The sequence below is a fragment of the Palaemon carinicauda genome, chromosome 39 (assembly GCF_036898095.1).
Source record: "Palaemon carinicauda isolate YSFRI2023 chromosome 39, ASM3689809v2, whole genome shotgun sequence".
NCBI lineage: Eukaryota > Metazoa > Arthropoda > Malacostraca > Decapoda > Palaemonidae > Palaemon > Palaemon carinicauda.
In genome coordinates, this window is record NC_090763.1 from 57,755,731 (window position 1) to 57,783,230 (window position 27,500).

At 33.2% G+C, this 27,500-nt stretch overlaps 1 protein-coding gene across 2 annotated transcripts in view; it reads left to right on the forward strand.

Moving 5' to 3' along the window:
• Positions 1-27,500, forward strand: part of LOC137631208 (uncharacterized) — a 360,284-nt gene that overhangs the window by 302,184 nt on the left and 30,600 nt on the right. For both annotated transcript variants that reach the window (XM_068362956.1, XM_068362955.1), the window contains exons 3-8: positions 10,698-10,920; positions 13,004-13,156; positions 14,661-14,714; positions 15,474-15,602; positions 17,935-18,087; positions 21,349-21,477. In XM_068362956.1, the coding sequence (XP_068219057.1) occupies positions 10,698-10,920; positions 13,004-13,156; positions 14,661-14,714; positions 15,474-15,602; positions 17,935-18,087; positions 21,349-21,477 (841 nt within the window). The remainder of the gene's footprint in view (positions 1-10,697; positions 10,921-13,003; positions 13,157-14,660; positions 14,715-15,473; positions 15,603-17,934; positions 18,088-21,348; positions 21,478-27,500) is intronic.

The window sequence follows — 27,500 nt, forward strand, 5'->3', positions numbered from 1 at the left end:
TATAGCCAAAGCGTATTGCTCTGACTGCAGTTTTAGTCGAAGCATATTACTCTGACTGTAGTTTTAGCCGAAACGTATAGCTCTGACTGCAGTGTTAGCTGAAGCATATTGCTCTGACTACAGTTATAGCCAAAATGTATTATTCTGACTGCAGTTTTAGCCAAAGCGTATTGCTCGAACTGCAGTTTTAGCCAAAGCATATTGATCTGACTATAGTTATAGCCAAAACGTATTATTATGACTGCAGTTTTAGCCCAAGCATATTGCACTGACTGCAGTTTTAGCCAACACGTATTATTCTGACTGCAGTTTTACCTAAAACGTATTGCTCTGACTGCAGATATAACCAAACCATATTGCTTTGACAGTTGTTATAGCCAAAGCGTATTGCGCATACTGAAGTTATAGCCAAACCATATTGCTCTGACTGCAGATAGAGCCAAACCGTATTGCTTTGACTGTTGTTATATCCAAAGCGTATTGCTTTGACTGTTGTTATATCCAAACGTATTGCTTTGACTGCATTTATAGCAAATACATATTGCTCTGACTGCAGTTGAATCCAAAGCATATTGCTATGACTGCAGTTATAGCTAAAGTATATTGCACTGACAGCAGATCTAGCCAAAGTATATTGCTTTGACTGTAGTTATATCCAAAGCATATTGCTATGACTACAGTTATAGCCAAAGCATATTACTTTGACTACAGTTATAGCCAAAGCATATTGCCATGACTGCAGTTATACTTAAAGCATATTGTTCTCACTGCAGTTAAAGCCACAGCGAATTACACTGACTACAGTTATAGCCAAAGCCTGTTTCTCTGACTGCAATTATACTCAAACATATTGCTCTGACTGCAGTTTTAGCCAAAGCCTATTCCTCTGACTGCAGTTTTAGCCAGAGCGTATTGCTCTGACTGCAGTTATAGCCTAAGCGTATTGCTCTGACTGCAGTTATAGCATTAATGTAATGCTCTGACTGCAGTTATAGCACTAATGTAATGCTCTGACTGCAGTTTTAGCCAAAGCCTATTCCTCTGACTGCAGTTTTAGCCAGAGCGTATTGCTCTGACTGCAGTTATAGCCTAAGCGTATTGCTCTGACTGCAGTTATAGCATTAATGTAATGCTCTGACTGCAGTTTTAGCCAGAGCGTATTGCTCTGACTGCAGTTATAGCATTAATGTATTGTTCTGACTGCAGTTTTAGACAGAGCATATTGTTTTGACTGCAGTTATTGCCAAAGCGTTTGAAAGACTCGGTGTTCACGTATCAAAACATCCCTTGATAAATCATAAGATCCAAACTGGTTGCCTCACTAACATTTCGTCGTCCCCTTCATGAAAGTTTGGGAAATCATATGACATTACTCCTAGTATTTATGAATCATTTGTCTTGGTCTTTCTGTAATAATCCTTTGTAATTATTCCAAATCCCTATTCTCTTTAAATGACTATATTTCGTATTAGAACCTCATTTATTTCTTACTTTTGATGGGGCTACATCTGGTCGTTTTCCTATCACAGATAAGACTCATAAATAGTCAGCTCTTCAGAGTCTTCTTTTTCAACACAATTATTCATTGATTATTCTATTCTCTGGTGTTATCCCTCATTATCTCAACTCTAGATTTTAAACTCGTTTTATTCCAGGTAAAAATAACTCGGTTAACATTTATCATTGTGATACGCATTTCTATTGGGATCTAAATATGAAAGTTATTGTGTTCAAACAAATGTAACCCGGCCTTTAATCGTGTAGGTTATTAGCGTACTGATGTTTACAAGAATGAATTAAATACCCTTAAAAAATGTTGGAAAGAGCAATTTCCGCTTGATTAAAGCATTAATAACTCGTTTTGAACGTGATCCCGATCGCATACAGTTGTAAACACAAAGAAACGGGTTTCCCTGTTTTAACGATCATATGAAATAAACAAGAGATACATTTCCAGCCTTTTCTCCAATTCTAATTACTATACGGTTTGCGTTGCAATATCCTGCAAAGGGCATTGCATAAAATTCTATTGTGAGAAAATATGAAAACTTCGGTGGAATCACTCCATTTTTTTTTTATCAAAACATTTTACGGAAAGTAATTTTCACTACCCAGTTGTATTAATGATTATATATTGGAGGTTCTATCGCGCTCTCATTTCATACGAGAGGTGAATTAATGAACTTCCTACGCTCTCTCTCTCTCTCTCTCTCTCTCTCTCTCTCTCTCTCTCTCTCTCTCTCTCTCTCTCTCCCCAACGCGAAATACCCTTAGAACTCTCAAGAGAGATGTGTTCAGGAAACCTCCCTTCGACATTATTGGAAAGTTGAGAATACGAGATTAACGCATTCTGTAGAACTAACGCATTGCGAGCCTAAGGCGTCCCGCTTTGTAGTGATGCCAAGGTTAATGGAAGAAGGTTACTCTTTGCAATTATTATGACAATATTAAAATGCTTACTCTTGATCCTTTTTCGTAGGTTTTTCTTTTACTACTCTCCTGATAGTGTTTAAACGTTTATATTCCGCTCATGAATAGCAGAGTCAAGAGACAGTGACAATGCCCTAGCTATTAGAACAATGCCCAAGTCCCCTCTCCACCTAAGTTAAGGCCAAGGAGGGACAAGCAATGGCTTCTGGTAACTCAGAAGGTGGACCTATAGGGTCCTGCAAACCCCCCATCCTTAGCTCATAGGGATGGAGAGGGTGCAAACACTACAAGAAACTATTGAGACTGAGTGGGACTCGAACCCCAGTCGGGCTATCGCTAGGCAGGGACGTTTCTAATAGGGCACTTACCAAGATTCAACATTTATAGTATGAATGAACCAATGATTATCGTATATATATATATATACTTATATATATATATATATATATATATATATATATATATATATATATATATATATATACTGTATATATATGTGTATATATATACTGTATATACTGTATATATATATATATACACTGTATATACTGTATATATATATATGTATATATATATATATATATATATATATATATATATATATATATATATATATATATATATATATATATGACTAATTCTCGTCCAAGTACTCGTGACCTCCTCCACCTAACAGATATTGGGTCATCTTATCTAAGGGGACACAGGGAATAATTTGTCGTTTCCTTTGACATCTATAATCAATTCTATAGAATCTGACCAATAGCTCTGTTAGCCAAACGCCGAGGATTCAGCTTCAATCCATCCCTTTCTGTGCTTATTTTCTATTTCTATATTTAATTTCTATTGTGTAATGTGTAATATTTGCTCCCTTTCCCATCTCTAGTTTCTTATTCTTTCACTATTTGTTTTCTTTTCGTCTTTTATCAGTGTTGTTCTTCTGACTATCCGTTCTCCTGTGCATGCTTTTAATGAGGATTCAGTCCTTTTTTAGCAATATTCATCTCCCTGCCTATTTTTGTTCAGATCTTTCAAGTTAATCAAAAGTTGAATCCCATAAAATGAATATTATTCCTATATTGTCTCCTTTTTTTTCGTTTAAATCTTCAACTATTTTTCATGAGAATTAAATTCAATCTCCTACTTGAATGCTTTATTGGTTTCCAACATCTTTTACTTCTTCTTCTTCTTCTACTTCTTCTTCTTCTTCTTCTTCTTCTTCTTCTTCTTTTTTTCTTTTGAAAAATCAAAATTTTCAGATTTTCAAATCTGCTTTTCTAAAGAATTTTCTAGATGCCGTAAATTATTTTCTTTGTGATTAATATTCTTTTTTGTTTATATGACGTAAATTATTTTCTTTTACATGAATAAAACAGTATTTTCAACTCATACATCACTATTTTCAGCTCTGATCTCAAATAACATTTAAGACGTTTCATCTTCGGTTATTCTCCTCAGAATTATATGACTGAATTATTTTTTTTACGTCCTCTCCTGCTTCTAAGACTCTCTTCTACAAGGTGGCGCTCAGTCTTTTTAAGAGATATTATTTTAATCGGTGTCCTTTTGTGTTCAAGGGCAGAATTCATCTTATTCCCAAGCACCACCGTAACACCCATTAAGCCTTAAGCTAAATCCTCTAACATTTATTCACAGGAAATCATTCATCTTTAGATTGTATGGTTTAAAGGTCGCTCATGAATGGCGTAGGCAAAGGACAGTGACATTGCCCTATCAAGCAGGGCAATGCCCAAGAGACTGACCATATATACATATGATCAGCGCCCAAGCCCCCTCAGCAACCAAGCTGGGACCAAGGAGGACAAAGGCAAAGGCTGCTGATGACTCAGCAGATAGACTTATAGGCTCCCCCAACCCCATCCTAAGCTCACAAGGATGGTGAGTTTGCTGCGACCAAAGAAACTAACGTGTTTGAGCGGGACTCGAACCCCAATCTGGCGCTCGGCATTCAGGGACGTTACCCCATTGGGCACCAAAACCATAGTAACTGCTTCCTTCCTGATGCAACTAGGCTTTGGATTTTTCCCTTTTTCTATTATTATTATTATTATTATTATTACTATCCAAGCTACAACCCTAGTTGGAAAAGCAAGATGCTATAAGCCCAGGGGCTCCAACAGGGAAAAATAGCCCAGTGAGGAAAGGAAATAAGGAAATAAATAAATGAAGAGAACAAATTAACAATAAATCATTCTAAAATAAGTAACAACGTCAAAACTTCCTACAAGGAAATCTCCATATATTGCTTCTTTATTTTTCTTTATCTTCAGATATGGGCAAGGTAGGATGTGAGATTACCCATATTAGGATCTTAATTCTTTGAAAAAAATTAAAATAATGGATATATGGGGGACTAGACCCAAGTCATATTAGATTCGTATTTAGCTTAACTAATCATCATCATCATCATCTCCTCCCACGCCCATTGACGCAAAGGGCCTCGGTTAGATTTCGCTAGTCATCTCTGTCTTGAGTTTTTAAATCAATGCTTCTTCATTCATCATCTCCTATTTCACGCTTCATAGTCCTCAGTTATGTAGGCCTGGCTCATCCAACTTTTCAATTGCCTTCTGGAGCCCAATTAAATGTCTGGTGAACTAATCAGCACAGAAGAAGGATACTCTTTGTCTAAGTCGTTAATTACGATATGATGAAAATGTTAAAACTAAAGTGAAAATTCAAAACATGTTTCGTACAAATGATGATTTTTTAAAAACGCATTTCAGTTATTCTATACGTCCGTGGTATTCTAAACGTTTTGGATATTCTAAGCGTTTCTAATATTATTTCATATATTCAAAATGTTTCTGATATTTAAAACAACGTGGGCGAATGTCTTCGAACTGCCTCACGACCACTTTTACAGTTACCCTTGAAAGTGTTAGAAATCGAAACTCATATATGTAAACATAGTTCGCCACTATGGAGATGCCCAGAAGTTTTGAGAGGAATGACTCTAAACTGGAAAAGTTTTTACCTCTGAATTTTTTTTTTTTTTTTTTTTTTTTTTTTTTTTTTTTTTTTTTAGAGAGAGAGAGAGAGAGAGACAGCCAAATCTAATCTTATACAGTTCATGATATGATAAATGAGTAGGGTTAAAATAATAAAGTAGATATACAAATACTGACAAAAAAAAAAAGTTCTGGCTGATTTTCCTTTTATTATAAATATTCTGTTATAGTTGTTGTACAGTTGGACGCATGAATTCCTTGTACACCTTGCTCTGAAGAAGTGCACCAAGCCACACCATTACTGTGCGGCGAGTTCCTGTGTTTTCCTCAGCCCACCCCCTCTGCCAGCTCTCCCTAAACTATCTTTTTGGTTACTCGCCGCGAAGTAAGGGTGTGACAGTGAGCATTTGATCGAAGCGAGGTGTGCCAGGTACTCCTTTGTCCAACTGTACCTAATACTTTGCAGTTCATTCAATTCATATATTAATATCCACCTTATGATTAAATGCTTCTAGAATGTTCCCTATTATATTTACGTACGATGGAATTAACATCAATTTACCCAAAGGGAAATTAACAGCAAAATACAAAATTACTACATATTTATCAACTTATGTTACAGATATCTTTTGCGTCTCTTTGACATTTCGCTGTGATTAAAGACTTGAAATTTATTTGACTACATTTAAACCTCACTGTACCGGTAATATACTTTAATTTATTTCTCTCCAGTACAACGCAAATTACCTGACTACATGCAGACCTCACTGTATCGTTAATGTATTTCCAATTTTATTTGACTACACATAGTCTTCACTGTATCGTTAATGTATTTCCAATTTTATCTGACTACACATAGTCTTCACTGTATCGTTAATGTATTTCCAATTTTATCTGACCCAAGGCCAATATAGAGGTCTGACCACACATAGTCTTCACTGTATCGTTAATGTATTTCCAATTTTATCTGACTACACATAGTCTTCACTGTATCGTTAATGTATTTCCACTTCACTGTATCGTTAATGTATTTCCAATTTTATCTGACCCAAGGCCAATATAGAGGTCTGACCACACATAGTCCTCACTGTATCGTTAATGTATTTCCAATTTTATCTGACCCAAGGCCAATATAGAGGTCTGACCACACATAGTCCTCACTGTATCGTTAATGTATTTCCAATTTTATCTGACTACACATAGTCTTCACTGTATCGTTAATGTATTTCCACTTCACTGTATCGTTAATGTATTTCCAATTTTATCTGACCCAAGGCCAATATAGAGGTCTGACCACACATAGTCCTCACTGTATCGTTAATGTATTTCCAATTTTATCTGACTACACATAGTCTTCACTGTATCGTTAATGTATTTCCACTTCACTGTATCGTTAATGTATTTCCAATTTTATCTGACCCAAGGCCAATATAGAGGTCTGACCACACATAGTCCTCACTGTATCGTTAATGTATTTCCAATTTTATCTGACTACACATAGTCTTCACTGTATCGTTAATGTATTTCCAATTTTATCTGACTACACATAGTCTTCACTGTATCGTTAATGTATTTCCACTTCACTGTATCGTTAATGTATTTCCAATTTTATTTGACTACACATAGTCTTCACTGTATCGTTAATGTATTTCCAATTTTATCTGACTACACATAGTCTTCACTGTATCGTTAATGTATTTCCAATTTTATCTGACTACACATAGTCTTCACTGTATCGTTAATGTATTTCCAATTTTATCTGACCCAAGGCCAATATAGAGGTCTGACCACACATAGTCCTCACTGTATCGTTAATGTATTTCCAATTTTATCTGACTACACATAGTCTTCACTGTATCGTTAATGTATTTCCACTTCACTGTATCGTTAATGTATTTCCAATTTTATCTGACCCAAGGCCAATATAGAGGTCTGACCACACATAGTCCTCACTGTATCGTTAATGTATTTCCAATTTTATCTGACTACACATAGTCTTCACTGTATCGTTAATGTATTTCCACTTCACTGTATCGTTAATGTATTTCCAATTTTATCTGACCCAAGGCCAATATAGAGGTCTGACCACACATAGTCCTCACTGTATCGTTAATGTATTTCCAATTTTATCTGACTACACATAGTCCTCAATGTATCGTCAAGTATTGCCAATTTTCATCTGACTACACATAGTCCTCAATGTATCGTTAATATATTTCCAATTTTTATCTGACTACACATAGTCCTCAATGTATCGTTAATGTATTTCCAATTTTATTTGACTACACATAGTCTTCACTGTATCGTTAATGTATTTCCAATTTTATTTGACTACACATAGTCTTCACTGTATCGTTAATGTATTTCCAATTTTATCTGACCCAAGGCCAATATAGAGGTCTGACCACACATAGTCCTCACTGTATCGTTAATGTATTTCCAATTTTATCTGACTACACATAGTCTTCACTGTATCGTTAATGTATTTCCACTTCACTGTATCGTTAATGTATTTCCAATTTTATTTGACTACACATAGTCTTCACTGTATCGTTAATGTATTTCCAATTTTATTTGACTACACATAGTCTTCACTGTATCGTTAATGTATTTCCAATTTTATCTGACCCAAGGCCAATATAGAGGTCTGACCACACATAGTCCTCACTGTATCGTTAATGTATTTCCAATTTTATCTGACTACACATAGTCTTCACTGTATCGTTAATGTATTTCCACTTCACTGTATCGTTAATGTATTTCCAATTTTATTTGACTACACATAGTCTTCACTGTATCGTTAATGTATTTCCAATTTTATTTGACTACACATAGTCTTCACTGTATCGTTAATGTATTTCCAATTTTATCTGACCCAAGGCCAATATAGAGGTCTGACCACACATAGTCTTCACTGTATCGTTAATGTATTTCCAATTTTATCTGACTACACATAGTCTTCACTGTATCGTTAATGTATTTCCACTTCACTGTATCGTTAATGTATTTCCAATTTTATCTGACCCAAGGCCAATATAGAGGTCTGACCACACATAGTCTTCACTGTATCGTTAATGTATTTCCAATTTTATCTGACCCAAGGCCAATATAGAGGTCTGACCACACATAGTCCTCACTGTATCGTTAATGTATTTCCAATTTTATCTGACTACACATAGTCTTCACTGTATCGTTAATGTATTTCCACTTCACTGTATCGTTAATGTATTTCCAATTTTATCTGACCCAAGGCCAATATAGAGGTCTGACCACACATAGTCCTCACTGTATCGTTAATGTATTTCCAATTTTATCTGACTACACATAGTCTTCACTGTATCGTTAATGTATTTCCACTTCACTGTATCGTTAATGTATTTCCAATTTTATCTGACCCAAGGCCAATATAGAGGTCTGACCACACATAGTCCTCACTGTATCGTTAATGTATTTCCAATTTTATCTGACTACACATAGTCTTCACTGTATCGTTAATGTATTTCCAATTTTATCTGACTACACATAGTCTTCACTGTATCGTTAATGTATTTCCACTTCACTGTATCGTTAATGTATTTCCAATTTTATTTGACTACACATAGTCTTCACTGTATCGTTAATGTATTTCCAATTTTATCTGACTACACATAGTCTTCACTGTATCGTTAATGTATTTCCAATTTTATCTGACTACACATAGTCTTCACTGTATCGTTAATGTATTTCCAATTTTATCTGACCCAAGGCCAATATAGAGGTCTGACCACACATAGTCCTCACTGTATCGTTAATGTATTTCCAATTTTATCTGACTACACATAGTCTTCACTGTATCGTTAATGTATTTCCACTTCACTGTATCGTTAATGTATTTCCAATTTTATCTGACCCAAGGCCAATATAGAGGTCTGACCACACATAGTCCTCACTGTATCGTTAATGTATTTCCAATTTTATCTGACTACACATAGTCTTCACTGTATCGTTAATGTATTTCCACTTCACTGTATCGTTAATGTATTTCCAATTTTATCTGACCCAAGGCCAATATAGAGGTCTGACCACACATAGTCCTCACTGTATCGTTAATGTATTTCCAATTTTATCTGACTACACATAGTCTTCACTGTATCGTTAATGTATTTCCACTTCACTGTATCGTTAATGTATTTCCAATTTTATCTGACCCAAGGCCAATATAGAGGTCTGACCACACATAGTCCTCACTGTATCGTTAATGTATTTCCAATTTTATCTGACTACACATAGTCTTCACTGTATCGTTAATGTATTTCCACTTCACTGTATCGTTAATGTATTTCCAATTTTATCTGACCCAAGGCCAATATAGAGGTCTGACCACACATAGTCCTCACTGTATCGTTAATGTATTTCCAATTTTATCTGACTACACATAGTCCTCAATGTATCGTCAAGTATTGCCAATTTTCATCTGACTACACATAGTCCTCAATGTATCGTTAATATATTTCCAATTTTTATCTGACTACACATAGTCCTCAATGTATCGTTAATGTATTTCCAATTTTATCTGACCACACATAGTCCTCAATGTATCGTTAATGTATTTCCAATTTTATCTGACCTCACATAGTCCTCACTGTATCGTTAATGTATTTCCAATTTTATCTGACTACACATAGTCCTCAATGTATCGTTAATATATTTCCAATTTTATCTGACCACACATAGTCCTCACTGTATCGTTAATATATTTCCAATTTTATCTGACCACACATAGTCCTCACTGTATCGTTACTGTATTTCCAATTTTATCTGACTACACATAGTCCTCACTGTATCGTTAATATATTTCCAATTTTATCTGACCACACATAGTCCTCACTGTATCGTTACTGTATTTCCAATTTTATCTGACTACACATAGTACTCAATGTATCGTTAATGTATTTCCAATTTTATCTGACCACACATAGTCCTCAATGTATCGTTAATGTATTTCCAATTTTATCTGACCTCACATAGTCCTCACTGTATCGTTAATGTATTTCCAATTTTGTATGACCACACATAGTCCTCACTGTATCGTTAATGTATTTCCAATTTTATTTGACTACACATAGTCCTCACTGTATCGTTAATGTATTTACAATTTTATCTGACCACACATAGTCATCAATGTATCGTTACTGTATTTCCAATTTTATTTGACTACACATAGTCCTCACTGTATCGTTAATATATTTCCAATTTTATCTGACCACACATAGTCCTCAATGTATCGTTAATATATTCAAATTTATTTCTCCCCAGTACAACGCCATCCAGGAATTCTGCAGTCAGACGCGAGAGTCGTGTCCTCCTGGTCCACAAGGACCCGTAGGACCTTCCGGGGAACCAGGACTACCAGGGAGAGACGGCACAAGAGGCGATCCAGGACCTCCTGGAAAGACTGGGCCTCGAGGCCTGACTGGTTTACCAGGGGCGCAGGGAGAGTCGGGTCCCAGGGGATTCAAGGGGGAAATTGGACTGCCAGGTAAATATTTCATGAGTGAGATAAGGGAGAAGGAACATTAATCAAGGTTTTTTTTTTTACCTGAAGTAGCCATAGAAAGGGTTTTTTTCATAAATTTATGTTCGAAAACGTATTGGAAATATTATGTGATTAGAGAGAACGCATATTACTCAAGATTTTTACCTGAAGTAGTCAGACAAAGGGTTTTTTTTTCTTTTTTTTTTCTCCTTACCTTCGAAATTGTATTGAAAATATTAGGTAATAAGAAAGAATGAACATTACTCAAGAGTGTTACTTGAAGTAGCCATAAATTTTTTTTTTTTTTTTTGTCCGAAAAAAACGTATTTGAAATACTATGTGATAGGAGAGAGCCAACATTACTCAAGATTTTTACTTGCAGTAGCCATAGAAAGCTTTTTTTTTTCACAATTTTCTTTGTCATGAAGAGTATGTGAGATGTTATATGCAAGATTTATAGATCTGTGTGTCTGTTTCTTTACTTCCCAAATAAAGATTCAAATTCCTTCAGACTATCACATGTAAGGAAATAACTTGAAGCTTTATCGATATATCTATCTAGAGGAACCTCTTAAACGCAACCTTTATTTTAATTATTAATTACGATGGTAGATCTGTGTTTACATAAACATTGCCGATTTATAACTAGATTAACAGATTTTGAATATCTCATGTGTATTTAAATCTAGCTTCAAGTTCTTATTTTCAATATCATTCTGTGGGTTTGCTGTATATATCTATGATCTTGAGTTTATTTTCAAAGAATTTGGAACGTATTTAAACTGTCTTGTTCCTGCTTTCATATCTTAAGTCATTACATGATATTCCAGAAAGCTAATAAGATGGCAGTTTGTCATTCTTTTCACTCAGGATTAGCAATGCATAGGTGATAAGGCTATTTTCATATAGCTTTCTCTCGTACCTTTTAATTAATTCTTGCTTTATGAATAGTTCTCCAAATCGTTTTTTTTTAACTTTGCCTCAAGATCGCAATGTCAGTCAGCAAGTTGTAAGAAAAGGATTTATACAATCGAAAGTATCTGAAGTATTGCAATGGGAATTATGGCCAGTGGTGCTAAATACAGTAGCATGCGTTTTATTAAAGCTAATCCAGTTCTGTAGAGTTTTCCAGGAAATGTTTGGTCACTCTTTATGATTTTGGTAGGCTGGAAATAGGGCTTATATAAGGGCCAAGATAAAGAGGATAGTTGTCAATGTGTCAGAATCCCAGGTTTTGATCACTTTTTTTTTTTCTAAAACTAATATAAACTCTGATTTTAGTGTGAATGGGCATTATTAAAACATGTTGCCAGCTTAGGCCTAGAGTGCATATCACAAAGCCACAGGCCTTTAAAAATTCACTTCGTTTTTCCAATTTATAAGAACAATGCCAACAACTTCAAGGGACTTTATTATAGAACTTACTTGTGAGTATTTTTCACTATAGACAATAGAGTGGATCTTACTGGCTAAGACAGGGCTGGATGGAAGGGTGAATAGCTAAGATAAACGCTACAAGCCTTAATGGTCTTTCTGGAAGAGCTCGATTCGTCAGAACTGCATCACTATAATCAAAGAGCCTCAGCCTGGGTCTTGGTCAGTCATGTGATGACTTTTCTGTAGTCTATCTAATTCAAAACTAAAGTAATATAAGACCATTTTATTTTCCCTTATCCAAGGATAATAAAATGGCAGGACAGGATTAGAAATGAAACTATAAGAGAGATTACTCGAGTGCCATATGTGAATGAGATCATGGTGAGGGGTAGATGGAGATGGTTCGGGCATGCTCTTCGCACTCCCAAAGAGAGGTTAGTTCACCAAACTTTCAACGGGGCTCCACAAGGCACTAGAAGAGTTGGAGGATTATGAAGCACGAAGTAGGATGTGATGAATGACAAAATATTGATTTAAAACCTCAAGATAGAGACGACTGGCAAAATCTAATCGAGGCCCTTTGCGTCAATAGACGTAAGAGGAGATGATGATGAAGGATAATGAGGCTGATGACATCGGTAAATATACTTATTTACATATTTTTGGTACATGTTCACATTACAATGTGGTCTTTTCCTTCACCTTAAAGGTAGACAGGGACTAGACGGTCGAGATGGATTGCCAGGAGAACCAGGACTTGATGGAATACCAGGACGAAATGGATTTGACGGAATGCCCGGAGTTGATGGTATTCCAGGCTTCGACGGAACGCCAGGGAGGAATGGAACAGATGGGAAAGATGGTGAGTGAAATTGCTTACTCTTTCTCATGTGAGAGTTTCAATGACCTTGATAATAGTGTGAGGATTTTGGGGGAGGCCATCATCATCATCATCATCATCAATGTTATTATTGTTAATATTATTAATCAACTTCGTCAACATTAAATTTACAGTTATTATTATTATTATTGAAATTATTACTATTATTACAACTATCATTACTTTGAACTAAGAATGCGATAATTCGCTTGTACCTCCGTCAAGGAGGTTATATTTTTAGCTTCGTTTATTTATTTACTTATCTGTCTGTTTGTCTGTGGGTAGGATTATGTCGAATCTTCTTACTGGATTCTCACCAGATTTTATCAACGGATAGGTATTATGCTCCGGAAAAACTCATCGAGTTTTGTAGGTGATCCGGATCAAAATTGCGATTCTGGTTATTATTGTTATCATTATAGTTATTCATGGTAAAAAAAAAAAAATATGAAAAAAGGGCAAACTTGGTCCGTAGACTTGAGTAAAATATTGACAGTCTTCATTACTAGAGATCTGAAATCTCTAATTGCTTTTGTTTAAACTAATGTCCTCCCTCTGAAATTCCCGTTTTCTCTTGGTTGTGGTGACCGATGTGGTAACGTCCCTGACTGGTGAATGCCAGACTGGGGTTAGAGTCCCACTGAAACTCGTTAGTTCCTTTGGTCGCTGCAACCTCACTATCCTTGTGAGCTAAGGAAGGGGGTTTGGGGTAGCCTATACATCTATCTGCTGAGTCATCAGCAGCCACTGCCTGGCTCTCCTTTGTCCCAGCTTGGGTGGAGAAGGGCTTGGGCAATAATCATATGTATATATGGTCAGTCTCTAGGACATTGTTATGCTTGAAAGGGCAATGTCACTGTCTCTTGCCTCTGTCATTCATGGGTGGTCTTTAAACCAACAGCTTTCGAACTTTAAGTCGCCGAGTGTACATTGCTATAACTTCCAAATCCCACACGCATGGGATCATTTTTGTCATTCCATTTGTATTATTTTCAATATTTGTTGGGATTTGAGAGAAAATCCTATACGTTAATCAGAACCTTATGGAAATTTGCCTTCTTCAATACCTTAACATCAGTGAGGACTCAAATGGAAAATATACGTATTTGTCATTTATTAGAATATTTGTTGAGACCATGTATTACGGATAATTGAACCTAATAGCCTTACGTCGATTAAACATTTATATTAAATTATTAATAAAATTGACGGATAAAATCAGCAATAATATCGACCCTATCAACATCATCACCATCTTCATCATCGTCATCAATAATAAAAATATTAGATTATTCGCTCATGATTAAAGGAAATTGGTACAAGAGAAAAATTATTTTATCGGGTAAAATTATCTAAAATAAGAGTCTATAATTAGGTGCTTGAGTTTTACATGGTCAAATGAAACGAGATTCCTATTATTTTTAATTCTTCACGTGAAACATTAGAATTATTCCTTTTGTAATCTGATCTAAGTTTTCCTTTGCAGGTAGACCCGGCGAGAAAGGAGAGAGGGGATTCCCCGGACCCCGTGGGAATGCAGGTAAATGGCTGGTGATTACTATATTCTTAAAAGAAGGAGAATTCTTATATATATATATATATATATATATATATATATATATATATGTATATATATATATATATATATATATATATACAGTATATATATATATATATATATATATATATATATATATATATATATGTATGTATATATATGTTTATATATATGTATATACAGTATATGTAAATATACAGTATATATATATATATATATATATATATATATATATATATATATATACATATATATATATATATACATGTATATACTTATGTATAAAATTATGTATATATATATATATATGTATATATATATATATATATATATATATATATATATATTATACAGTATATATGTGTGTGTATGTGTATGTATATAAATACATTTATACACTTATGTATAAAATTATATATATAAATATATATGTCTGTGTATATATATATATAGATAGATGTGTGTGCATATATATATAAATATATATCTATCTATCTATCTATCTATATATATATATTATATATATATATATATATATATATATATATATATATATATATATATATATATATATATATATATATATATATACACTGTATATAATATGTATTTATGTGTGTGCACAAAAAGTCTTTTGTAAAGAAAATTGAATTAGACTAACTTATTGGCAATTGAATATATTTTAATACCAATATCAATGTTTAACGAAAACTTTTCTCCCCCCCCCCCATTTGTCATCAGGCATCGCCGGACCTCGTGGAAGGAAAGGGAAAGATGGCACTCCTGGCACTCCGGGCTCACCCGGAATAACTGCCTATAAAGTCAACGGGACGGACGCAAATAAATTACTCGTGTCGCCCTCCATACCAGGTAAAGCAGTGGTTCCCAACCTTTTTTCAGTCATTTCCCCCCTGCACCCAGTTCAACCATCCAGATTTCCCCCTTTCATGCCCCGCCCAGCCCTCATGCCCACTCGCCTGCCTCAGAAATGGGCATGATATTCCAATTCTCCCCTTGAATATCATGTCAGTGAGAAATGATATGATCATATACCAATTGAATGGCTAACAACAAATTGCCGCACGTACTATGTGGACATTTTCCGCTTGTTTTAGTTAGTAGGTAGTGTAATTATTTCCCCCCTGGAAGCTTCAAATTTCCCCCCATGGGGAAATTTCCCCCAGGTTGGGAACCACTGAGGTAAAGCCTTTAGAATTGTACAACGGTAGTAATCAAGATATGGATCTCTATAGTTGTTTGTTATGAGTAATTGGAATTTTTTACTTAGAGTCGAAGGCTTTGTTATTTTAGCTGGTTTGTTTGATAGTTAATTGGTTAGATTGTTAGGCTGGTTTTTCTTGTTCTTTTGTTGGTTAGATTAAATAGAAGGTTAAGAGTGGAATTTGATGTAAATATTACTAAGTACTTATATTTTAGTTTATATCTAGATCTAGATAAAGGACCTTGTGGATGAAGAAGGGAGGGGAAAGGGTAAGTTTATTGGATTATTCCGTTTGAGCGAAGGTTTTTTTCGTTACAAAAAATTTCTAATTTACTATTAAATTTATGTGTTACTTCTGCTGTGTAAATATTAGCAATAAAAAACATTACAGGAAATATGAATGTAAATCACTAGTTTGGTTGTTAAACATTTTTATTATTAAATTTGCATCTATTTCTTTTTCTTATTAATAGTGAATAGAATGCTGGTGATTATCTCATCTTTGAAGATGGTAATATAATAATCTTCTGTAATTGGACAGAATTTTAAATTATCTTTGTCGCAAGAAAAAACATTAAAGTCAGTTTTAGCAAGTGTGGTGTTATCTCTTATCAGAGAGGGAAGTGAAACCCGTAAATCAATGGGGGAGGGATAGGTTGGGTTAATTGGACGTTAGTGAGAGGAGTTTTATGAAATATGAATTATAACTCATTTTCATTGACCAAACTTTTAAATGGCCAAAGATTTTCCTCCATTTTTTTTTCCTTTTTACATTACCTAGCATTCCATCTGGATTATTTTAATCTCATTATATAAATCAATTATGGTAGGCGTAGTAAAGATTATAGAGGTGATTAGAGTGTCACGAATGAGATGGTGTGGGCACGTGTTGAGAATGGTGGGGAGAGAGTGAGGAGGGCTTAGGAGGTATCTGTTAGGACGAGAAGATCGAGAAGCAGGCAGAGAATTAGATGGCGAGATCAGATGAAGGATGATATGGAGAGAAGAGTTTTGGGGGAAGAGGATGCCTTTGATAGAAGGCCATGGAGAGAGCGTATCAGGAAACCGATACCTTAATGTAGAAGATAACAGTGGGAAAGATGATATAGATCAGTAATGAATAACAAATATAGATATATGAGGATAAAGATCACCGTGGCTAAATTGAATGGAGTTTTAAGGTACATGTCCTCATAAAGAGATTAGAGGAATACAGACTAGTTTTGATAAATAAGAACTAGGATAGTAGAGGTATAATCTAGAATTCTAGAAGCAGCAGAATCTAGGTAAGATAGGATTGAGTAATTGGATGTGCATTTTTGGAGCATTCTGAAGAAACAGATATTTTAAAAAAATTTCTGCAATAATTTTAAAATTTTACATCATATTATAAATTTGGGATCGTCTCCCCTGTTGCACGTCGATGTTGAATGGCATCCCAAACCCCAACGCTGGCCCATATAGTCCAATTTTTATATAATAGTCAATTAATCAGTAGTTGTAGGATATGAATAGCGGTAGTAACTTCTCTCTTGGTGTTCTCAATTCTATGTTTTGGGTTATATATATATATATATATATATATATATATATATATATATATATATATATATATATGTGTGTGTGTGTGTGTGTATGTATGTATGTATATATAGATGTAAGATTATATATATATATATATATATATATATATATATATATATAGATAGATATATATATATGTACGTATATATATATATATATATATATATATATATATATATATTTATATATATATATATATATATATATATATATATATATATATATATATATATATATATATATATATATATATACCCAAGGAGGTAATAATATGCAATCTTTATAATCTGACATCGACATAAAGTAACATATTTAAAACTTTAATACTATTATCGCAATGGCTAATTTTCTATTACAATACTACTGATACCATACAACTGTGCATTACATTTCAAGGCTCAACGTACTCGAGACCAAGGCGTCGCAAACCTGTGATAGTCCGTGAAGGGGATAACCTTCGCCTGCGCTGCCAAGCGACGGGAGAACCCCTCCCTCTCATTGAGTGGAGTCGAGTGGATGGCGGAGTCATACCAACGGGAAAATGGAGAGGTGAGCTTTTTTTTCTCGTCTCCGTTGAATTGGGAAATGTTTGAAATAAATACAGTCAATCAGGGTGAAACAGAACGAAAGGGGTTTCATGTTACGGATGAAATAGTATGATATACTCAAGGCCTGAGTGTAATTGAGTTGGTAAGTAGTCTTTTGGTGATTTTTTTGTGTTGGCATCAATTGTTTATTTTTTTATTTTCTAAAGGGTCTTACGAGTCATGACTACCTGTATTAATGTACCTTTTTTTATACAAGAGTATCATAATCTAATCACTTAGTAAAGGGGTTTAGGCTTGCTTCATACAAGCGGTTTTTAGAAATCAGTAAATATCAGTGAGGGCCTTCACACACTGGCCGCTCGGAAAAATTCCCGAGCGGCAGTGATTTGCTATCGGCGTGCACTGCTAACCCTGGCGGTCCCAGTGTAACTAGATAGATATAGATATGTATGTATGTATGTATGTGTATATATATATATGGTATATATATATATATATATATATATATATATATATATATATATATATATATATATATATCTTTGTATGTATGTATGTATGTATGCAGCGGCTTATGGATACTACGAGGCAACTCGGGGAAAATCTGCATATATGAAGACGTGCATCCTAACGAGCGGAAATTACCCCGTGCGGAAAAAAAATCTCTCGTGTGAAGTAAGCCTCGGATAATTTTTCTGTTTATAAATATCATATTGCAAAAACATTTTTATAAGGTTTTCCTTTGAGATGAGTACAACTTAATTTCTTTCTTTTATATCACACCCTCTTTCATTATCACTAAAAGAAAGGTGCTACCCCACGCTTCAAACTTCCAATCGCCTTAACTTTTAACAGAGCTAAAATACTTGAAACTCATTAACGCCTATAGTCTGATACGCCCTCGACCTTCTCCCGACTTCCTGAGGTGGCTCTAATGGGAACAACTTTCTTATGAATTCTCTTGTTCGAAACCTGGTTGAAAATTAATTTTCTTCAATCCTACCATTTTCAGAAGTTTGATTGAGTATGACATTACCTTCTTCCAACTGTTTCCATCTTTACTATTACATCATCTACGACCTTTCATGTAACGCTAGATAAGTGAGGGAATTAATCAGTTCCCAGCCATAAATAGATTTAAATGCCACTCATGAATGACAGAGGCAAGGGACAGTAACATTGCCCTATCAAGCAGGACAATGCCCTTAGGCTGACCATATATACATATGAACAGCGCACAAGCCGCCCTCTCCACACAAGCTGGAACCAAGGAGGGCCAGGCAATGGCTGCAGATGACTCAGCAGTTAGGCCTATAGGCGCCCCCCCCCCAATCCCCCATCCTTAGCTCACAGGGATGGTGAATTGCAGCGACCAAAAGGAACTAACGAGTTTGAGCGGGACTCGAACCTCATTCTGGTATTCACCAACAAGCCACTAGTTGCAGTAATCTTTATGACTATTAATGTCTTATTTGCAGCTTCATTTTTATTTTTCTATTTTGAAGATGTTTCAGAACCCCTCGTAACTATACTGACTCGCAGCGGTGCCCTTTTAGCTCGGAAAAGTTTTCTGCTATCTGATTGGTTAGAATATTCTTGCCCAACCAATCAGTGATCAGGACACTTTTTCGAGCTATAAGGGCACCGCTGCGAGTCGGTGCAAATCTGCCTCACTAAAAAAAATTGACTATAGTTTACCTTCTTATAGCAGTCACATCCTTATTTGCTTACAGTCAGCCTGGAATTTATTCGTTTTATCCACCCCTCTCCATTTATACATTTATTTCCTTTTGCATCTCTTTATATGTTATATATCATTTATTTATTTCATCTATCGATTTGTTATCCTACTTTTTTTCTTTTATTAATCTAACAACATATTCATCAAATATTTTTTTTACGTGACAATAGATTCGCTTCGCATTTATTCATTTATTTTCCTTTGTATCTTTATTTTATAAAGTTTTCGAATCATTTATATGTTTTATCCATCGATTTATAATCGCATATTTTTTATTTTATTTTATGTTTATTGTATAAGTTATCTAATGATTTATTGGTTTTATCTGTCGATTTATTATCACATTTTTAATTTTCTTTTATATTTATTTTGTAAGTTATCTAAAATTTGTTTTATATATCGTTTTATTGTCACACTTTATTTTTTTTATTATTTTATAACTTATCATTTATTTTTTTTTATCTCTCGTTTTATGATCATAATTTTTAATTTTTATTATTTTATAACTTATCATTTATTTGTTTTATCTATCGTTTTATTATCACACTTTTTAATTTTTTATTATTTTATAACTTATCATTTATTTGTTTTATATATCGTTTTATTACCACATTTTTTATGTATTTATTATTTTATAACATCCTTTATTTGTTTTATCCATCATTTTATTATCACACTTTTTATATTTTTATCGTTTTATGACTTATCATTTATTTGTTTTATCTACCGTTTTATTATCACACTTTTTTTTTTTTTATTTTATAACTTATCATTTATTTGTTCTATCCATCGTTTTATTATCACACTTTTTATTTTTTTTATTATTTTTTAACTTATTATTTATTTGTTCTATCCATCGTTTTATTATCACACTTTTTATTTTTTCATTATTTTATAACTTATCATTTATATGTTTTATCTATCATTTTATAATCACACTTTTTATTTTTTTTTTATTTTATAATTTATCATTTATTTGTTTTATCTATCATTTTATAACCACATTTTTATCTGTTTAATATTTTTAACTTATCTAATAATTTATTTGTTTCATCTATCGTTTTATTATCACACTTTTTATTTTTTTATCGTTTCATGGCTTATCATTTATTTGTTTTATCTATCGTTTTATTATCACAATTTTTAATTTTTATTATTTTATAACTTATCATTTATTTGTTTTATCTATTGTTTTATTACCACATTTTTTATCTGTTTAATATTTTTAACTTTAATAATTTATTTGTTTCATCTATCGTTTTATTATCACACTTTTTATTTTTTTATCGTTTTATGACTTATAATTTATTTGTTTTATCTATCGTTTTATAACCACATTTTTTTTTTATTTTATAACATCCTTTTTTTGTTTTATCTATCGTTTTATAATCACACTTTTTATTTTTTTTATCATTTTATAACTTATCTAATAAATCATTTGTTTCATCTATCGATTTATTGTCACATTTATTTCACTTATTTATCTATTTAATCACCAAATATATTTCCCCCCAACGATAGATGGAAGTCTCAACAGCCACATCCTGAACCTAACTCACGTCCATCGAGAGCACACAGGACTCTACCAGTGCGAGGCTTACAATGGGATTCCCCCGAATGACTACAAGACCTTCAATGTCGAAGTACATTGTAAGTAATACGAAACAGTGATCTAATCCCTTAAAAAAAAAAAAAAAAAAAAAAAAAAAAATTTACTCGCAAGAATTTCCATTCAATTAAAATGTATTTTGAGTGGGACGTTTGCTACCAGTATTTGCTCTAGAAATAAATTTTAATTCGAATAAAATGTATTTTGAGTGGGACGTTTGCTACCAGTATTTGCTCTAGAAATAAATTTTAATTCGAATAAAATGTATTTTGAGTGGGACGTTTGCTACCAGTATTTGCTCTAGAAATAAATTTTAATTCGAATAAAATGTATTTTGAGTGGGACGTTTGCTACCAGTATTTGCTCTAGAAATAAATTTTAATTCGAATAAAATGTATTTTGAGTGGGACGTTTGCTACCAGTATTTGCTCTAGAAATAAATTTTAATTCGAATAAAATGTATTTTGAGTGGGACGTTTGCTACCAGTATTTGCTCTAGAAATAAATTTTAATTCGAATAAAATGTATTTTGAGTGGGACGTTTGCTACCTGTATTTGCTCTAGAAAAGAAGTTTAATTCAAATAAAATGTATTTTGAGTGGGACGTTTGCTACCAGTATTTGCTCTAGAAAAGAAGTTTAATTCACATAAAATGTATTTTGAGTGGGACGTTTGCTACCAGTATTTGCTCTAGAAAAGAAATTTGATTCAAATAATATGTATTTTGAATGGGACGTTTGCTACCTGTATTTGCTCTAGAAAAGAAATTTAATTCAAATAAAATGTATTTTGAGTGGGACGTTTGCTACCAGTATTTGCTCTAGAAGAGAAGTTTAATTCAAATAAAATGTATTTTGAGTGGGACGTTTGCTACCAGTATTTACTCTAGAAAAGAAATTTGATTCAAATAATATGTATTTTGAATGGGACGTTTGCTACCTGTATTTGCTCTAGAAAAGAATTTTAATTCGAATAAAATATATTTTGAGTGGGACGTTTGCTACCAGTATTTGCTCTAGAAAAGAAATTTAATTCGAATAAAATATATTTTGAGTGGGACGTTTGCTACCAGTATTTGCTCTAGAAAAGAAATTTAATTCGAATAAAATATATTTTGAGTGGGACGTTTGCTACCTGTATTTGCTCTAGAAAAGAATTTTAATTCGAATAAAATATATTTTGAGTGGGACGTTTGCTACCAGTATTTGCTCTAGAAAAGAATTTTAATTCGAATAAAATATATTTTGAGTGGGACGTTTGCTACCAGTATTTGCTCTAGAAAAGAAATTTAATTCGAATAAAATGTATTTTGAGTGGGACGTTTGCTACCAGTATTTGCTCTAGAAAAGAATTTCAATTCGAATAAAATGTATTTTGAGTGTGACGTTTGCTACCAGTATTTGCTCTAGAAAAGAAATTTAATTCGAATAAAATGTATTTTGAGTGGGACGTTTGCTACCAGTATTTGCTCTAGAAAAGAATTTCAATTCGAATAAAATGTATTTTGAGTGGGACGTTTGCTACCAGTATTTGCTCTAGAAAAGAATTTTAATTCGAATAAAATATATTTTGAGTGGGACGTTTGCTACCAGTATTTGCTCTAGAAAAGAAATTTAATTCGAATAAAATGTATTTTGAGTGTGACGTTTGCTACCAGTATTCACTCTAGAAAAGAAATTTAATTGGAATAAAATGTATTTTGTGTGGGACGTTTGCTACCAGTATTTACTCTAGAAAAGAATTTTAATTCGAATAAAATGTATTTTGAGTGTGACGTTTGCTACCAGTATTTGCTCTAGAAAAGAAATTTAATTCGAATAAAATGTATTTTGAGTGGGACGTTTGCTACCAGTATTCACTCTAGAAAAGAAATTTAATTGGAATAAAATGTATTTTGAGTGTGACGTTTTCTACCAGTATTTGCTCTAGAAAAGAAATTTAATTGGAATAAAATGTATTTTGAGTGTGACGTTTGCTACCAGTATTTGCTCTAGAAAAGAATTTTAATTCGAATAAAATGTATTTTGAGTGGGACGTTTGCTACCAGTATTTGTTCTAGAAAAGAAAGTTAATTCGAATAAAATGTATTTTGAGTGTGACGTTTGCTACCAGTATTTACTCTAGAAAAGAATTTTAATTCGAATAAAATGTATTTTGAGTGTGACGTTTGCTACCAGTATTTGCTCTAGAAAAGAAATTTAATTGGAATAAAATGTATTTTGAGTGTGACGTTTTCTACCAGTATTTGCTCTAGAAAAGAAATTTAATTGGAATAAAATGTATTTTGAGTGGGACGTTTGCTACCAGTATTCACTCTAGAAAAGAAATTTAATTGGAATAAAATGTATTTTGAGTGTGACGTTTTCTACCAGTATTTGCTCTAGAAAAGAAATTTAATTGGAATAAAATGTATTTTGAGTGTGACGTTTGCTACCAGTATTTACTCTAGAAAAGAAATTTAATTCGAATAAAATGTATTTTGAGTGGGACGTTTGCTACCAGTATTTGCTCTAGAAAAGAAATTTAATTCGAATAAAATGTATTTTGAGTGTGACGTTTGCTACCAGTATTTACTCTAGAAAAGAAATTTAATTCAAATAAAATGTATTTTGAATGGGTCGTTTGCTACCTGTATTTGCTCTAGAAACGAATTTTAATTCGAATAAAATGTATTTTGAGTGTGACGTTTGCTACCAGTATTTGCTCTAGAAACGAATTTTAATTCAAATAATATGAATTTTGAATGGGACGTTTGCTACCAGTATTTGCTCTAGAAAAGAAATTTAATTGGAATAAAATGTATTTTGAGTGTGACGTTTGCTACCAGTATTTACTCTAGAAAAGAAATTTAATTGGAATAAAATGTATTTTGAGTGTGACGTTTTCTACCAGTATTTGCTCTAGAAAAGAAATTTAATTGGAATAAAATGTATTTTGAGTGTGACGTTTGCTACCAGTATTTGCTCTAGAAAAGAATTTCAATTCGAATAAAATGTATTTTGAGTGGGATGTTTGCTACCAGTATTTGTTCTAGAAAAGAAAGTTAATTCGAATAAAATGTATTTTGAGAGGGACGTTTGCTACCAGTATTTGCTCTAGAAAAGAATTTTAATTCGAATAAAATGTATTTTGAGTGGGACGTTTGCTACCAGTATTTGTTCTAGAAAAGAAAGTTAATTCGAATAAAATGTATTTTGAGAGGGACGTTTGCTACCAGTATTTGCTCTAGAAAAGAAATTTAATTCGAATAAATTGTATTTTGAGTGGGACGTTTGCTACCTGTATTTGCTCTAGAAAAGAAATTTAATTCGAATAAAATGTATTTTGAGTGGGATGTTTGCTACCAGTATTTGCTCTAGAAAAGAATTTCAATTCGAATAAAATGTATTTTGAGTGGGACGTTTGCTACCAGTATTTGCTCTAGAAAAGAATTTTAATTCGAATAAAATGTATTTTGAGTGGGACGTTTGCTACCAGTATTTGTTCTAGAAAAGAAAGTTAATTCGAATAAAATGTATTTTGAGTGGGATGTTTGCTACCAGTATTTGCTCTAGAAAAGAATTTTAATTCGAATAAAATGTATTTTGAGTGGGACGTTTGCTACCTGTATTTGCTCTAGAAAAGAAATTCAATTCGAATAAAATGTATTTTGAGTGGGACGTTTGCTACCAGTATTTGTTCTAGAAAAAAAATTTAATTGGAATAAAATGTATTTTGAGTGGGACGTTTGGTACCTGTATTTGCTCTAGAAAAGAATTATAATTCAAATATGTATTTTGAGTGGGACGTTTGCTACCAGTATTTGCTCTAGAAAAGAAATTTAATTGGAATAAATTGTATTTTGAATGGGACGTTTGCTACCAGTATTTGCTCTAGAAAAGAATTTTAATTCGAATAAAATATACTTTGAGTGGGACGTTTGCTACCAGTATTTGCTCTAGAAAAGAATTTTAATTCGAATAAAATATACTTTGAGTGGGACGTTTGCTACCAGTATTTGCTCTAGAAAAGAATTTCAATTCTAATAAAATATAGTTTGAGTGGGACGTTTGCTACCTGTATTTGCTCTAGAAAAGAAATTTAATTCGAATAAAATGTATTTTGAGTGGGACGTTTGCTTCCTGTATTTACTCTAGAAAAGAAATTTAATTCAAATAAAATGTATTTTGAGTGGGACATTTGCTCCCAGTATTTACTCAATTTAATTCAAACCATCGTGATATTTTTAGAGGGACATTTGCTTCCTATGTTTACTCTAGAATTTCCATTAATACAAAATTGATATTTTGAATGGGACGTTTGTTCCCTGTATTTACTAAAAAAAATCAATTGAAATAAAACATCATGATATTTTTAGAGGGACGTTTGCTCCCTATATCTTCTCAAAAATTTTAATCCAAAAAATTTGATATTTTGAGGAAAACGTTTGCTCCCTGTATTTAATTAATTCCAATATAAAACATCATAACATTTTTAGAGATGTTTACTCACTATATTTAGTAAAAAATTTCAATTCAAATAAAAAAAAAATCATAATATTTTGAGTTGGACGGTTGCTCCTTCTATTGAAGAATTTCAAGCCAAATAAAATATATTTTTAGTTAGACGTTTGCTCCCTGCCGTTACTCAAAAATTTCAATTCAAACTAAAGGGGCACTCAGTAGAGCGCAGACCTCCGCCGCGGCAGCATATTTCTTGACCTTGACCTTTGACCTCAACATGTATTAATGGGCGTGGATTTCCATACACTCAAATATGAACCAAGTTTGAAGTCTCTGTAACAACAATTTCGAAACTTATGGCTGATGACGTGAATTGGCCATTTTGCTTGACCGTGACCTTTACCTTTGACCTTGACCTTTCCAAAATTTAATAATTACTAGCTTTTTACATAACAGTTAATCTTGCAAGTTTCAATACCCTACGATTAAAATTGTGGCCAGGAAGCTGTTCACAATCAAACACAGACATACACAAATTGCAAACACACAAACAGGGGCGAAAACATAACCTCCTTCCAACTTCGTTGGCGGAGATAATAAGATATCATGATATTTTTACTGGGATATTCACTTTCTCTGGACTTATGGTCATGGAAAAATATTTGGATTTTGTTTCGGCGGACCCACTTTCGCAACTCGACTACGACAAACTCGGTCCGAAAACATTTGCGACAAAACTTTTTGGCGCTGGATTTTTTAGCGGTTCAGTTTATTCAGCGACAGAACATCGTTGAGGTTTGAGTGATAGCTTGATTTTAGTTGAATTATAAAGCTATTTTTAGTGTTTGTATTTTTCATAACAGTTATTTTCATATGTATTTTCAATTATTTTGTGAATATATAGAATTTAATATGGATAGAAAATTTGCAATGTGCACACTTACCTAACTATATAAAGTCGTAGGACCTTCTTAGGTTCATAAGTTAACTAGCAGTTTTCGTCACATCTTAAATAAAATAAAAGATCTCTTCAAAATAGATGTGTTATTTTAGACTTAAAAGATCAGAATATGATCGCTACAATCTTGCAGATTGTGTAATTCTGATAAAAGGTGACATATTTTGTAAAACAAACCACAACAACAAATGCAGTTGTTTCTAGTCCAATTCAGGACAAAGGCCTCAGACATATCCCTAGTCATGTCTGGTGATTGGCCATTTTCATCACCACGCTGACCACTGCGGATTAGTGATGGTTCGAGACTTTAGTCTGATCACTCACGGCAAACCAACCTAGTATGAGTAGCCCTTACTATAGTCCATTTCTTTTATCGAGGCAAATTTGCACCGACTCGCAGCGGTGCCCTATTAGCTCGGAAAAGTTTCCTGATCGCTGATTGGTTAGAATTATCTCGTCCAACCAATCAGCGATCAGGAAACTTTTCCGAGCTAAAAAGGCACCGCTGCGAGTCGGTGCAAATCTGCATCGCTTAAAGAAATTGACTATAGTACAGCTTTGCCGTTCATGGCAATACACAAACCCTTTCACCACGTTTAGGTATTCTCACAGATGACAATATATAAGACTTTACCTAGTGATTAATTAATCCACAATTGTCAAA